The 16,171-nt window shown below is 46.3% G+C and overlaps 1 protein-coding gene across 1 annotated transcript in view; it reads right to left on the reverse strand.

The window, feature by feature from the left end:
* Positions 1 to 14,492, reverse strand: part of PFDN1 (prefoldin subunit 1) — a 31,167-nt gene extending 16,675 nt beyond the window's left edge. Inside the window, exons 1-2 of the mRNA XM_058034703.1 lie at positions 14,438 to 14,492; positions 14,076 to 14,242 (exon numbers count right to left, since the gene is read on the reverse strand). Of these exons, the coding sequence (XP_057890686.1) occupies positions 14,076 to 14,242; positions 14,438 to 14,470 (200 nt within the window). The 5' untranslated portion in view covers positions 14,471 to 14,492. The remainder of the gene's footprint in view (positions 1 to 14,075; positions 14,243 to 14,437) is intronic.
* Positions 14,493 to 16,171: the final 1,679 nt, after the last annotated feature.

A 16,171-nucleotide genomic window follows, 5' to 3' on the forward strand; every position in this document is an offset into this window, starting at 1 on the left:
AAAGCAGCTCTCCAGCATGTGGCACTGGCATCCCACAAAGAGGTAAAGGACAACTAAGTTCAAACAAATTTTAGGAACCCTTCACGGTTGTTTTTCATCCTTCCAGACATAAAGAATGTACAAGCTGCAGATTCACCCCCTTCCCTACTTAGAAAGTCCCCCAGGGGATTTAGAAGGAGCCTCCATGGGTCATACCAACGAGGTCAAGGTCTCCTCTAGCACCAACTAGGGTCAATGTCTTCCTGCCAGGTGACAGCAGCTCAGGCTCCAACAGTTAAAATGAGCAGCTTTAGACAGGGCACAATCAGAGTGCATTCCCCGTCTGCTACAGAAAAACCTGAAATCAGTTTGCAGAGTCATCTCCCACGACAAATGACATTATTGAAGTGTTTGCTCAGTGCCTGGTAAACACAAACACGGATCTGCCACTTGGCTGGAAACCCAGTGCCCTCTGCATCAGTAACCCAGCCAAAAGGAAAAGTACCTGCCACACACATTCCTGAAATGCATGGGAGGAAAACCGTGGATAATTATAATAGGTTTCCAATTAAAACTCTCTTTGGGGTTGCTATTAACTGAACACAGAAGTGCCTCCTCCTCCTCCCACTTCTTTCCCTGTTCTGCTTCAACCTCCTCTTTTCCACAGGAACTTCCTCTACATCTTTTATGTTGCAATTTTCTCAAATCTCTCTCATTTTTTCCCCAGTCTTGGCTCATGCTTATTGCTGGCATCATCTTTGCTCTCTGTCTGCTCCTGTTCTTACCAACACAGCTCACTCAGACTCCTTTTATCCCCTTAATCCCCTTTTCCCAATGGGAGGTGTCCCCACCATTCACTTGCACACAGTGGTGATGGTTTGGGCATACAGCAGACTGCTGAAATAACAACACAGGTATTTTGTGAAAATCAAGTTCAAGACAATCCTTCTAGGAAAAAAGTTATTTTCATTGCTGGATCCAGCCAGAGAAAAGACACTTTTCAGGACCACCAGCAAACACATCATTCTGATGCTCTTACCTCAGACATACAATACCAGAATAAAAATCATTAGCCTTCACATACAACCCCTGTAAACTCAAATTTTGCCTTGTTTCTGCAGTGGCTGCCATTAGTGAATACCAAAGCTGCAAGATGCCTTCTGTACACAAAGCCATGAGTCCCTTCCCACGTCACTGCTTCCCTGAGCCTGCCTGTGTATGTGAACGTTTCCTGAATTATTTCCTTTTTTTGTGAAGGCAGCAAAGAAGAATACAATCCCTTCTCATTTGCTTCCCCAAATTGTACAGGAAGATTGATCATTTTGGTTTCCCTGACGTCCCTGGTCTAAAAAACAAAGTTCAAAAGCAGCACAGCTTGAGCAATTTTCCCCATGCTGCAGCTGGGAATGTCCCTGCTGGGTGACAGGCACTGGGCGATCCCGGCTGGCTCACAACTGCTGCAGGCACCAAAACCTCCAACAAACAACTGCCTGACTTCACTTTTATTCTGCAAATGTCAACAGCAGTCATCAGGGAAAATATCCTCCTTCCCACCCTCCTGCAATACTCTGGCAGACATGGGGCAGCAAATTAAAACTGGATGGCTGAAATTAGCACTGACGAGACTTCTGCAGGCAGCTGGGCACAAACACAACCACCCTGCTTTTGCCTGCTATCAAACAGTGGGATGGAACCTGGGTCTGTTCACACAGTTGCTCAGAAGCAGGTCAGATGTCCCTGAGCTGGGCAGCAGCATCCTGCAGGTCTTCACCAGTGCTGCTCAAAGCCAGTTGAGTTCCCTGATGCAAGACCACGGAGCTTTCAGCCCCAAGAGCACAGGTGCCACCCTGGAAGATGCCAAAGGCCAGGTCTTTGAAAGCTGAACTGTAAATCCACACCCACAGTTAACTGTTCAAATCTGTGGCTTTGCTTTCCAACACAAGCAGGACTCAAAAATACATCAGTTTTTTAGCATCTAGTTTGGGATACACATATTGTGGAGATCTTGGCCAAAGTTTTTACCTAAGGAAATAATGTGGTTTATGGCAGCACTTGGAAAAAGCAGAAGTTTGTTCTGCTCATTAGGTAAGAAATGCTGCAGGGCATTTGTAATAAACCAGAATTTAAATTTAATCTAAATTTCATTTTTCCAATTACCCTAAGTAACACATCATCAACTTGATGATTTTTAGGTTTTTCCCTCACCAAGCTGGAGAAACAAGGCAGTGCCATTCTGCTGCCTGGTATCAGTTAGATGTAGTTATTTTGTGTACAGATTTCCAAGCTCATCAAAGAGGTATGGTACATTCTGACAACTTAATTCTTCCCTGAGTGAGTTTATGACTGAGCCTTTCAAACACATGAAGTTAATTCTGTGCCTGGAGGTTCAGCACCAGCTGAGAGCTGACCCCATATGAGAGACACTGAGCTGAGGAGCCCCTTTCTGCTCAGTGGTGCAGAGCCCAGCAGGAGACACAGCAATACTGACCCAAGAGCTGCTTCCACAGCTCTGCTGGAGTTCATGGGAGGCTCCAAGCCCCCAGAGTTTGTGTGCTGAACTGGGATGGAGTTTAAGCACTGCTAATCCACACAAGACAAGCAGCAAACCGAGTCTTCCCCCAGATACGAGAGATTTTTTGTATCCTCCTGCTCTCAGTGAAGCGTCACAGCACACACTCCCAGACCTGTCAAACATGACACCCACACTATCAACCATGAAACAGTGATTCAGCACCACAGGGGCAATGACAAAGCTTAGTAACAATCACCTCTTCACACAGGAACTTCTTCACTGTTGCTAAATTAACATAAAAAATATCTGGGTCAGAATGGACAAGTTCACCTCATCTCATCTGGCCACCCATTTCAAAGAGAACGGCCAGTAAAAATAGAACAGGACTTGCTAATAATGGTAAAAACTCTAAACAAACCAAAGAAAATCAGAAATGAAAGTTGCAGAGGATGGGGTCCCTGAGGACAGCAGTGCTCAGCCAAACCTGGGCTCCAACAAGAACAGCTCCATGGAGCAGAGCCAAGTGGATGCCAATGGACTGCACCTACAGGCTTGGCTCCCAGCGACTGCTGGTTCTCAACTGCAATATAGGAACAGAAATAGAGCACAAGTGAAATGAAAGAGAAACCTCACTCTAAATATTCCCACTTGTTTCTATTTTCCTCCCCTTGCAAGCTCCATACCAGGAATTTTGTTTCCCTAAGGCAGAGCAAGTGGTTTATATACACTCTCTGAGGCTCACTGCTAGTTTCTTTCTGAAGGGATCTCTTACCCCTTTACAATTCTAATTTTCTGTTATAATTTTCATTTGATCAGTGTCTATATTGCACTCCCTGATGCTCTGGCCCAAAAGTCCTTCAGACTCTTGTGAGGTCAGCAGAGCTGCCCACTTCATCATCTGTCTGCTCCTTTGTGTCACACATACACACCCACAAACTGATGATGGCCCAGTGTAAGTAATTCCATAACTCAGCCTGTTTGCACCAAAATGTGCTGTTTACTTGACTTTGAGACATAATATTGGATTCTGAAAGATTTGCCTCTTAATGAATGAGGTTATGGAGATGTTTGTTCAGCACATGCCACTCTTCATTATGACATACAAGTCATTAAAGTTATTAAAGGTGGAGTCACAGTGATGCTCATAGTTCAGGTTTTCCATGAAGAATCCCTACTTTCAATTACTTGCAACTGCAACAAACTTCAGCCTTTACAGCTGGGGCTTTCAGTGGCAGGCAGCTGGGCATGAGCAGCCTCTCCTCTGCCCTTGGAGTCAGGAAATGTGGTCCCAGTGTTTCTCCTGCCTGCCTTGCCTGGGCAAGAGGCTGTTTGTGTTCCAGTGTTCAAACCAGGAGGGAAGGAGCCCCACAACAGGCCACAGGACCCCCACATAAACAGTCTGCAAAGAAGCTCTTCCCATTTGGCTCCATGTAGATCTCTGCAGCTCTCTGCCTAATTCCAGACAGAGACAATTTTACAGGTATGTATGTCCAGTGTTATTTTGCCAGAATAATGATGAATGGCACATCTGTAAGTCCATTCACCTGGCTCCCAGCTCACACAAAGAACCACTGTAACTTTACCCACATGGTTCTCATTCCACTTGGGAAACTCTCTACAAAAACTGAAAAGAAAACAAACAACTTTGTGCAAAGCCCTAACATTATTTTAACATGTTTACTGTAGTTCTAAACAACCTAACATGTTGTGGTATATCACAGCAGTGTTTACATGAAATGTCCTGCCCCTTGAAACCAAGTGCTCGCCTTAGACCACTCTGTGAGAAAAGTTTGGCTAAGCCCAGTGATGCATTTATCTATTTAAAGACGCTTTTTAATTCTGAACTTGCACTGCTGCTCAAGCTTTGAGCAGACTCAGCAGGGGATTACTGCATTTTAAGTACTGTTCAAAGCCAATGGAAGAAAGGCTTCCAAGGAGCTGATCCCAAGCAATCTAGCTTGATTGAACCAAAACCAGCTGTGCAGAACTGCCAGCACCCAGTAGTCCTCTTCTACTCTCCCAGGATTTGCTGGTGCTTCTGTAAGTGATTCTCTATGCACTTCATACCAGGCACAGTTTATACCCCTCTAAATTCCAGTTTTAGTCACCATAGATGAATTACCCAGTTCCAAACAAGACAAGGAAGCAATATTAAAAAAAAAAAAAAAAAAGAGAAAAATCATCACTAATTATAGCTTATGCTGCCACCCTTCATGTCTAAAGGTTTCACATTTTTTCAGCCTGATTTTGAATCTCCCATCAACAGATCATCTGCCTTAACAAGAGCTGGTTCAGAACAGATGGAGTTTGAACAGATGAGTTGAAGCTTTTCCTATGTTTGCATTTATTTTAGTGGTCAGTCGTCTCACTGGGTCACCTCGATATAGCTGACCCCAACTATTCCCCCCACATACCTTAAAGCAAAACAAATCCCACAGCTTATGTGGGAGGATTATACATGAATACATTCCAAGGAGCAGCAGTTTATAGCTCACATGACATTTTGCTGCTGCCCTCACAGAGGTGGATGAGCACCAGGAGCTGTTTGGGCAGGAGACATCCCCAGTGGGCAGCACAACCTGTGCAGAGCCAGCCTGACACACCAGAGCATGCAGAGCTCAGGATTAGCAGTGCTGGATATCAGCCAAACCTCATCTTATGTAGGCCCCAACAAGGGTAACTTTTACTCAGATGAACATTTGTAAGCCATAAACCTATTTACTCTAAGGAGCTAAAGGATTTGAAGAAAGAATTCCACGCTGTTGGCTTCCCCAGAGCTCAGCAGGGCTGGCCTGACGCGCCCAGCCCCACGGAGGGGTTTGGGCTGCACTTCAGGCCATGTTTACATTGAGCTTTCACTTTTTTGGGGGGCATCTCTCAATAGCTCCAGCATATTACATTACCTCCAGCCAAGATAGTAACACAGCTTGCAAACAGCAGTTTCTGCATTGCCAGACACTTAACTAGATGGTAGATTTATACCATTGTTCATGTTGGGTTCTTTAAAAAAAGACATCAGGAATATACCTCTAAGTGTGTATTAAATATAGCACAAACCAAAAAAAGAAAATAGTACTGTGGTCTGCTTTTAATGAACATCATAAATTCTTTTTCAAGGCTCAATTGACATAAATGGAATTTAAAAAAAAAAAAGCAAGCAAATGCCTCCTCTCTATCATACAGGAATTCATAACATTTGAGATTAAATCCATGTGGGAAAACACTGCAAGAACAACAGCACTTCGTGCAATTGAAATCCCCTTGAGTGGTTCTGCCTCACTATATTCCTGATTTAGTGGTTTTGTCTTCTAGTTTTGTTTTCATACAATTTGTTAGTATGTAGCACTGATGAGCTGTGGCTTATTTAAGCCAAGGGAACTCAGATGACTACAACATGCCAGCCACACATGCACCTCAAATAGATTTTTGCAGTCTGGATTGTACCAGAAGCAGAAAGAAGCAGAAAACAGAAAAATTTTTCCAATAATAGGAAGTCAAGATCCATTTCTAAAATCTGCTCTATTTTCAAGAAATCCCTATGGAAGAATGCTTATCATACAAAAAAAAAAATATCGACAACACCACATGGATATGCACCAAGGAAAACATAAACAAGCAAACGCTGGTGTAAGCACCCTGGGGAATAATCCTAAAGGCATTTCTATTTTAATTTTTTTCTTATTGATAAATATTCTGTGATCAAAAAGGTGAACTTTGCAGCAGCAAATGAAGTGACATGAAGATACTGTTATACTCTGACAGAAAAACTTATGCCCTTCTTAGCAGCAGACCCTCCCTAAGACCCTGTACAGAGAAACTGGCAAAATCAGGATCCATCTTTTTTGATTCCATCCCCAGTTGCAAGAGGGGAAAAGAAAAAAAAATAGAAAAAATATTTCTGCCTTGTCTGGGAGGAAACCTTTGAAATGCAAAGTGAGGAGGAAGACCCAGCTTGTGGGTAAATAGCACAGTCTTGGCTTCTGCACATCCCAAATCCTGCTACAACAAAGCATCAAAGCACTACAGAAAACTTCACAGCAGTGGACACAAAGATAACTGAGCCAAAAGCATTCAAGCACAACACTAATAGACAGATATTTCTGGACTCTGGAGTTAAATTAGCTAGCACTAAAACAACCACACTGCTGTGTCCTAATCAGCAAGAACAAACTTCTATTTTTTTTATTTTGCTAAATTGGCCAAAACATTCCGTTAATTCAGCAAATAGTTTTCGAGAAAACAAAGTAAGAATTCAAGACAGAAATTGTCTTGCATTTGGTTCAAGATTTGATGCAGCACTTTGGTTCTTGCATCTCTGAATTAAACTTGTGTAAAATGGAGTTCTCATGCCATGGGATTGGTTTCTTCATATTTAATTCAGTCTTTTAATTCAGGGGGTCATGAATGAGCGTCCCCTTCTTTCAGGCTTTGAACAGGTGGCAAGGCCAGCATGTTCAGACTTAGATTTGTCATTTGTTTTAAGGCTGTTCCACCTAAAATTTATATCTTATGCTGACATTCACATCCCAGCTCAGGGACTGACTAGGCACCTCCCTGTGAGAGCTGAGGGCCCTCAGTAGCTTGGCACACCCTGTCCTTCTGGTTGAATATCCACTGACTGCACACCTGGAAGGGCATCTCCAAGAAAGACAGAAATACAGCAGGGACCCTTTTTTTGGGCCAGTGATCTGGCCATTCTTCTCTGCTGCAGGAAAATCACATCCTCTGCACTAAACCTAAAAGGACTGTGTTCTGAAAGAAGTGCTCTAGAATTCATTATTTCTCCAGGGACTCTCACCCTTGATTCTAACATTTTCTTCAGGAAATGGGGAAGAAGTTTCAAAATACAGTACTTTAAATCCACTAAATATTAAAATTAATGGAAGCTCCTTGCTGTTTCAGAATACCAGAGTGACATTTTAAGTGCTTGGAGAACTTCAGAAATCAGTCACTCATGTTCCATAATGGTTTTGTAAAGTCATTTGGCACAGCAAGTCACAAAAGCAGGAGCAGTGTCAGCTCCTCAGAACACTGAATATTTGTCTAGCCTATATCCAAACAGAACTCTGAGCCACTGAAGCAAGAGATGGGCTGTATTTGCAAGAGATCTCACCTTCCCTCTCTCTAGAGGCAGGGGCAAAGCCAAGGTTCATTACTACAGCCCTCAATGCACAGGAGCCCAAGCTGCAAACCTGCCCTGAGTGAGCAGGATTCCTGAAGGCTCTGGCATTTCCATGAGAGCACATTGCCTCTGGCTCACAGCACATCAATCTCCCTCTTCTAGCAACAAGGGCAGCCTGCAGGAGCACTCAGCCTCCCTTCTGACCCTTATTCTTCTCAGTTTAGATTTCACCTCAAGTTTACTCAGGTAGCTCCTTCCTCTGTGTTGTCTAGGTAACGGGTAGAGAAAAATTCAGGGATAAAGAAAAGAATGGAACAGACTTGTGGGAACGTCATAGTCCTAAGTCCCAACAGAAAAACGTTCCTAAAGAGTTAAATGTCACCAGGCAAGGGAGACAAGCAAGAGGAAAAGCTGTATTGCTAATCTCCTATCAGAACACCCACGCAGTAGGTGGGGGACTATAACCAACAGATTTATTTCCAGTAGGGATAAGTAAAGGACCTATTTGTATTTTAAATTAGCTATTACTTTTATTTTAAGACTCTTGCTTCTACTCCTCATGTATTTCACAAACACTGACTTATCAGAGTGTCCAAGTTCTCTGCCTAAAGCTGATTCTTTAAAGAAGTGCAGTTGTTTCCTAGAATGGGGCAGATAGACATCTTGCACACAAGCCATGGAAATCTTTTCTTCTCTGACGTTTCAGTCTTGCATGGAGAAATTATGTAGAGCAACAGGGCAGAAGAGCTATAACTGGCCCAAGATATCCAGGAGATTACAAATGAGCAGCCCTGGGCAGCAGGAATAAGATCAAGAACAAAGCGGGGGCAGGGCACTGGGGAAGGAATGTGTTTGGAAATGAGATGTCAGTTGGAAAAGGAGCCGGTGCCCAAGAGAACAAGCTCCCCTTCTGAGCTGGAACCAAGAGTCCAGATTGCCAGTATCTCATTACTGCCAGCAGTAACCACAGTCCATGGACCAGCTCTGCGACTCTCACCCTCCCAATTAACCAGGAAGGGGATGACAAGCTCCTGCCCCTCACTTCACAGACCAAGTCACAGGCAGCAGCACAGAAAACTACTGCATCACCCCTGCATGCATCATTCTCATTTTTGCTTTCCATGACAGCTCTCTAAAAAGAGCTTGCAAACTTTTAGTCCCACTCACACCTAACAACACTGTGAAAATCACTGTTCAGGCTGCAACAAAAGTGAGTAGTTCAAAATCAGGAAAAACTTGAAATAAAAACCAGCTGTGGGATAGAAAACCTTTTGGCTTATGCCGATATAGCCTTTGATCCCTCATGTACCAGCTCCCAACAGCTCATTCAACGTGCAGCAGCAGCAGCAGTCAAGCAGCTGGACACAAATTTTGTTTTCTTCACAGCTCAGTGCCTGATTGAACTTCTCCACACATCACACTTACTGTGGAAAATAAATCCTCCCTTTTCCAATAGCTACCATGGAGGAACTTTAGGTTTATAAACCACAAATTGGCCAGAAAGCAACACCCAAAGCTGCTGCCTGGGACTGGCGTCAGCACCTGTCAGCCCCTCGGCAGCCGGGCTCCATCGCCCAGCCTGCACCGAGCCTTCCCCACAGAGCCATGGAGGAGCCACTCAGATTTCACACACCAGCCTATAGTTAGCAGCTGAACCATCAAGGTTAAGCCTTGGGTGTCCTTCAGCTCTTTGTGAGATTTTTGACATGTGAGCAGGAAGCACAGGGCAGCTGCAGTGTTCAGTGCTGGCAGAATCGAACACCTCACACACACACACACAAACACCTCACACACACAAACACCTCACACACACACACAAACACCTCACACACACACACACACAAACACCTCACGCACACAAGCACCTCAAACACACACACACAAACACCTCACACACACACACACACACACAAACACCTCACACACACACACACAAACACCTCACACACACACAAACACCTCACACACACACACACAAACACCTCACACACACACACACACAAACACCTCACACACACACAAACAAACACCTCACACACACACACAAACACCTCACACACACACACAAACACCTCACACACACACAAACACCTCACACACACACAAACACCTCACACACACAAACAGTGGAAATGCAGCTCCTGCAGCTTCACCCAGTGATGTGCAGCAGGGACTGCTGCCTTTGAGGGCTCAGGAAAGAGCTTACAGTGACTGATCATGTCTCATTTTCAAACAAAACCATGAATCACCATAAAAGCAACAATGCATTTAAACCCAAGAAATCATCAAGTATATTTAATTCTCTCTCAGGTTCCACATGCATATGGTTCAGCCACCAAAAATCCGAACCAGTCTTTGAAAAAATTTTTAAATTCAAAATCATGTTATTACAGCTGTCCCATAAAATACTGTAATGGTACAAAGTCATTTTATAGGGACAGCTGTGATAATATATTATGCTTGCAGAAAATTTTGAGCCAAAAGTTGTGCTACAGTATTTGCTTGATTTATACTTATATTTTCTCTTTTAAGGGTTCTCCCATTAGCTGTACAAGTAAACTGATGATAAAGCAATATCAAACCAAAACTGACTGTCTATTTTGGCACGGCATGAAAATCTGCAGCACTCTCCTCACTGTGCCCCACACCAAGTGCCAGACATTTTTCTCCTGTAAATAAGGATCTTGTCCAGGTTATGGGCTAGAAGAATGTAAAGGGAAAGGTCTGAAATATTCAGACAGAATTCTGAAGCTTAAACTTTCAACATAGTTCTCAAAGCAACACGATGATATCAGTTCACAAATAGCTTGAGCAGAAGTCCAGCACAGTGGTAGCTGTCTCAGGCTACGTAACGGGCCCTTCAAAAGAGTATGAAGTAACAGAACTGAAATGTATTTGGCAAGATGCCAGCACCCAGATGAGCTCCCAGCCTCACAGATATGTACAGTGCACAGCAATTCATCAGCTCATACTATGTGGCACTGACATTTCTTCTGTCAAAGCAAAAATAGCTTTAGCAAAAGTAAATTGAGCCCCACGTGTGGAGCCCGGTAAGGCCTCGGCATGTTACACAAACTGCAATACTCCCAAAAAAAACCCAAATCAAACTCAAGTTGAGGAACAACAAATGAAACTTTCACATTCATCAGCAGTGAAGGAAAAGCTTTCTGGGAAGGAAGGAGACTCAGGATAGGGGTTCAGAAAATAAAACCCACACAACTGCTTTCCAAGTAATGCAGAAGGAAGTACCAAAGCAGGCAGGCTTCCTCCCAGGATGCAGCACGTCACCACAGTTTCTCAAGCCTTCAAATTCTACGAAGACCTGGAGTATCTTGTCCTACAGAAGGGTACATGCTAGCCCTTTGCATACAGCCCATCCACCCAAGCTGGAGGAAAAACACAGAAACCCCATCAGATGCCAGATTCTAAGTAGAGCTTAGATGGGTCTGAGGGAAGAAAAAAGGAAATTAAAAGAAAAAGTTAAGCACAGGAATAGAAGCACAAAGCTTACTTCAAGAATTTAGTTATTCAAGCAGAAGAACCCTGATAATCAGAGTTAACAGTGACTCAAACCTCCACCCTTCCTGGGTAACTGAAACCCTTTAGAGTTCCAGTATTTCCATGCTGGACTACGTAAATGAAATTAGGACATCACAAATATGCCTTTGGTGGCCAAACTCATGTGCACACAGGACATCTGCTAGTCCATTTCACAGAACATGGCTTCTATGTCCAGAAGAACCACAGTGACCACCTCCTTTGGTCTCCAGCGGAACACAAATTGCCAGACTGCTTTTGGATTTAAACTCCTGTTCAAGGGTTGCTTTAGCCTGTTTTGCCAAAAGCCCAAATTTCAGCAATAAATTCTCTGCTAGAGGTGGAGTGGGCTTCAGGAAGTTCCTCATGTACTTGGTGCAAGCTGTCTGCACTAGGAAGTGACACAAATCACACCAGTGCATCACTGCCAGTTGGCAGGGCAGCTTCAGCCCCACAGCCAGGACAGGCAGAGCTCACAGGAACACCCTGTCAAGCTTAGGCAGGGGAAAAAAAAGCAAAAAAAAAAAAGAATGAATGAACAGCATTCAGAAGAAGAAGAGCACTCCCTTAATTTGTATTTGCATAGCCACTAATACAAGAAAGGCCATGAAGAGTTCAGTTTTTAAACAATATCACAATGTAAATATTTCCCTGCTGGCGCCTCTGCCATCCCCGAGGAGCCGGAGCTGCCAGCCCTGCCTCACACCTGTCTGGTCAGGAAAGGGAAGGAAGAGAGGGCTCCCCACAGGACTGGGGCTCCCCACACAGCAAGGGTAAGTGGTTCAGCACATCAAGAAGGTGTCTCACTCCCAAGGAGGAGGCAGAAGCAGAAAGCAGACAATGCACTCCAGACTGTGATGAAATAACATCTGCTCCCCACCTGATTCACAGACAGGATCATTTAACCATAAAGATCAACACTCTCACATTCTTAAGTACCTTGAGGGACTTCTCCCATCCAAAGGCACTCTAGGCTTTCAAATTCTGAAAAAGCTTTAAAGAAACATGTTGACTCCAGGATTATCTTTTACTCTTCCCCTGTCTGCTCTGTGAAGAACCCAAACAGAAAAAAAAGCCTTTTGAGACATCTCATGACTACTCTAAACACAAGTGTTTGCTACATCTACAGCCTGCCCAGGTCAGTCAGTCCCCTCTTGCAAGAGACCAGACTCTGTCTCTTTTTGATGTCACCAGCACCCCCACCAAACCCAACAGAAACATTTAATCTACTTGGAAAAGTTTATTTAGTGGGAACCCTGCCACTCTGAACAGCTCCATTAGTCTGGGCACAACTCCCCTGAAAACTCTCAAAATGCAAAGCACACACCATTCCTGCCTTCCCATCCTGCCACCTCCCCACAGCTTGATCTGGAGATTGTGTGGGCTGAGGGATGAGGGCACTGGAAGGCTGACCTGGCTCACAGCTTGGTCCTGTGATCAGCCACTCTGACACGAAGAAGGTGGGGTAAACAGGGCAGGGAGGAGGTTGATACAATCTCCCCTGTTGGCAGCAGTCTGAGCAGATCCAGTATTTCACAAACCACATCCCGAGTTGGGCAGTCATCACTGTTACCCAACTCACATGAGACAAAATCCTCTTTCTCAAATCAGAAATGCAGAAATTTAATGTGACATTTGTCAAGCAAGCACGTGTTTCAGATTTGAAACCACTTTATTTGGTGAAATCTCTCTGTATAAAAACCACTTTATAGGGTCTTCTACCAGAGGTTGCTGAAATCCCACCAAAGTGCATTGCAGAAATCAATCAGAACACCTCAGCCTGGTTTAAGGTGTTTCTTTTGACAGCCATCCAACACACAGAAGCACATCTTTAAGGATGCACTGGGACTACTCATACAAGCTTTATGTTCACTTCCAAAGGTTTGAAAAAAATTCAAGCAATGACATTAGATCCATTCCCTGGCACTCCCACTGCAAAGGACATTTCTGTAAAACATCTGTGCCAGCAAAGCCCTGACCACAGGAGCTATGCACAGGGGGTTTTCAAGGAGTTTGACATAAACAACACTGGAAATGACTGATGCTAGACAGATCTGTGAGGGCCTTCCCACAAATGCCATTTGGCATTACAGCATTCTGCTAGTTGAAATTACAAACCCCCCTGAGGTGGCAGAGGACAGCATTGAGGCCAGGAGCTGAGCCAGCAAGCAAAACCACACAAATCCAATATAATTTGTAACAGCCCTTCATCAAGGCAGCCAGCACCTAACCCCAAGAGGTAAAGGAATAAGCCTTGCTGCATTTGCAGGCAGATTGCTGAAATTAAAAATGGAAGACAATGAGAAAAAGGTAACAAGTGAACGTGCTGGCAGAAAGTTAACATGCTCTTTGTGGAGAGCCTCCTGCCCAGGGCAGCAGCCTGGAGGCTTCACAGAGCCTCAGGCTGGAGGACTCCGAATCACAGAATCAATCAGGTTGTAAAACACCCCTGAGGTCACTGAGTGCAACCTATGACCAACACCATCTTGTCAACTAGATCATGGAATAAGTACCATGTCCATTCTTTCCTTAAACACCTCCAGGGATGGTGAGTTCACCACCTCCCTGGGCATCCCCTTCCAATATTTAATCACCTTTTCTCTGAAGAAATTCTTCCTAATGACCTACCTAAACCTCCCCTGGTGCAGTTTAAGCCTATGTCCTCTCATCACTTGCTGTCTGGGAGAAGAGCTGACCACCACTACACTCTACTCTGCAGTCAGGAAGTTGAAGAAAACAAGAAGGTTCCCCTCGAGTCTCTTCTTCGCCACGCTGAGTTATCACAGCTCTTTCAGCCAGTCCTTGTGCTCCAACCCCTTCTCTACCTGCGTTATCCTTCTCCGGACATGCTGCAGACTCTCACTGTCCTTCCTGAATCCAGGGGCCCCTCTCCCGGTGGTGTCCCCGGCCCCGGCCGATACTCACATCCGCCCCACGCCCTCGTACATGCGGGTCTCGTCCACCAGCATCATCACCTCCGTGTCGGTGAGGTGCGCGTGCTTCTTGGTCTTGGTGAGCTGCTCGATCTGCAGGTCGGCCAGCTTCACCTTCTGCTGCGTGTCCATCACCTTGGCCTGCAGCTCCGTGAAGGCCTGCCCAGGGGAGAGCGCCGGGGTGAGGAGCGCCAGGGGCACAACCGGCCCTGGGCTGGGGGGACCGGCCGGCGGAGCCGGGACACGGAGGGGGACACGGAGAAGGACGCACAGTGGGCAGGACACACAGTGGAAGGGTGGGACACAAGGAGGGAGCGCACATGAAAGAGAAACACGCGGGCGGGGGTCTCAAACCTTCTTCAGCTCCAGATCCACGGGCGCTGCCATCTTGTCCGCGTAAAGCGCATGCGCGGAGGGGCGGGGGTAGTCAGGGCTCCACCCGCGGGCGGGACGCGCTGTGGAACCGGGGCTGGCACCGGGACCGGGACCGGGCGGGCCGGGGGCTGCTGTGGGACCGGCCCCGGCACCGGCCGGGCTGGGGCTGCTGTGGGACCAGCGCCGGCCCCGAGCGGGCTGGGGACTGCTGTGGCACCGGCACCAGCCGGGCTGGGGGCTCCCGTGAGGGCTCCCGTGAGGGCTCCTCGCTCCGCCCTGCGGTGCCCTCCGGGGCCGCCTGCACCGGTGGGGCTGTGGGCCCGAGACCAGCTTGTCGGGCCGGCCCCGCGTGGGTGTGCCCAGCCCGGGGGTTGGAGAAGGCCTGGAGCAGCCAGAGGGGGAGAACCATCCCTGCCTAAGGAGCTGGAGAGGACCTTAGAGATCATCTCATCCCAAGTCCCCCCTACCCCGGGCAGGGACACCTTCCACTATCCCAGGTTGCTCCAAGTGCCACCCAACCCTGCCTTGGACAGTCCCAGGGATGGGGCAGCCACAGCTTCTCTGGGCAACCTGTTGCCATCCCTCACAATAAAGAATTTCCTCCATATATCTAACCTAAAATTACCTTATTTCAATTTGTGCCTATTACTTCTTGTCCCATCACTACAGTTCCTGGTGAGGAGTCCCCCTCTGGCTTCCTTGGTGGCCCCCTCACACACTGGAAGGTTGCAATGAGTTCTCTACTCAACTTTTTCTTCTCCACCAGAGCAGCCCCAGCTCTCTCAGTCTGTCTCCATAGGGAAGATCCTCCACTCCTCTTACCAACTTTGTGGCTTCCTTTGGACTTGCTCCAGCAGTTCCATAGTGTTCTTATGTTGGAGACGCCAGAATTGTACATGATAAAGGGGAGGAATCACCTTTGACTTGTTGGCCACACTCCTTTGGATGCGGCCCAGGATCCTGTTGGTTTCTCTTTGCCTCACGGCTCTCTAGCAGAGCCAGCAACTCCCCCGCTCTCACTTCCCCCCAGGGAAGGGGAAAGAACTGGTTTGGAGGTTATTTTTGCTACAAAGTAAGGAATCATTCCTGATCACTGCATGAAGTGATTCTTGCTCCAGGAACCTCCAATCCCCCCAAGAACAGCTGGGATTCATTTGAAAAGGGGTGTGATCCCACCTCTGGATTTTTTAGTTTTGCCAAATCATAGAACCATCATAATATTATTTGGTTGGAAGGGACCTTTAGGATAATCCAGCCCACCTTCCAGTGGACCAGGCTGCTCAAAGCCACATTCAGCCTGGCCTTGAACACCCACAGGTGTGGGGCAGCCACATCTAGGCAACCTGTGCCAGTGTCTAAATGACAAATGCTGCCTTAAAACCAGGGACCATTCCCATTTGAACGGATCAGTGGCCAGAGTGGCTTTATTCATACTGGAGGCAGCTCTGCTTGTTGAGCAGACCCACTAACATCACACCCCTTCCCCAAGCACCAGCTGGCAAAGATGAAGACAAGCTCTGAAAAAATCCACGTGGGGCCAAGCTGAGATGGATCCTGCCTCCAGCCCCTTACACCACACTGCTCCCAAGGCTGGCACAAGCTGATCCAGCAGTTCTGACCACACACTCAGGATCTCTGCTGCTGTTGGCAATAGCCCACCAGCATGGAATTGGTGCTGAACACAGCCTTCAGAATTCTGGCTCCTTTCCACCT

Source organism: Melospiza georgiana, chromosome 15 (assembly GCF_028018845.1).
Source record: "Melospiza georgiana isolate bMelGeo1 chromosome 15, bMelGeo1.pri, whole genome shotgun sequence".
NCBI lineage: Eukaryota > Metazoa > Chordata > Aves > Passeriformes > Passerellidae > Melospiza > Melospiza georgiana.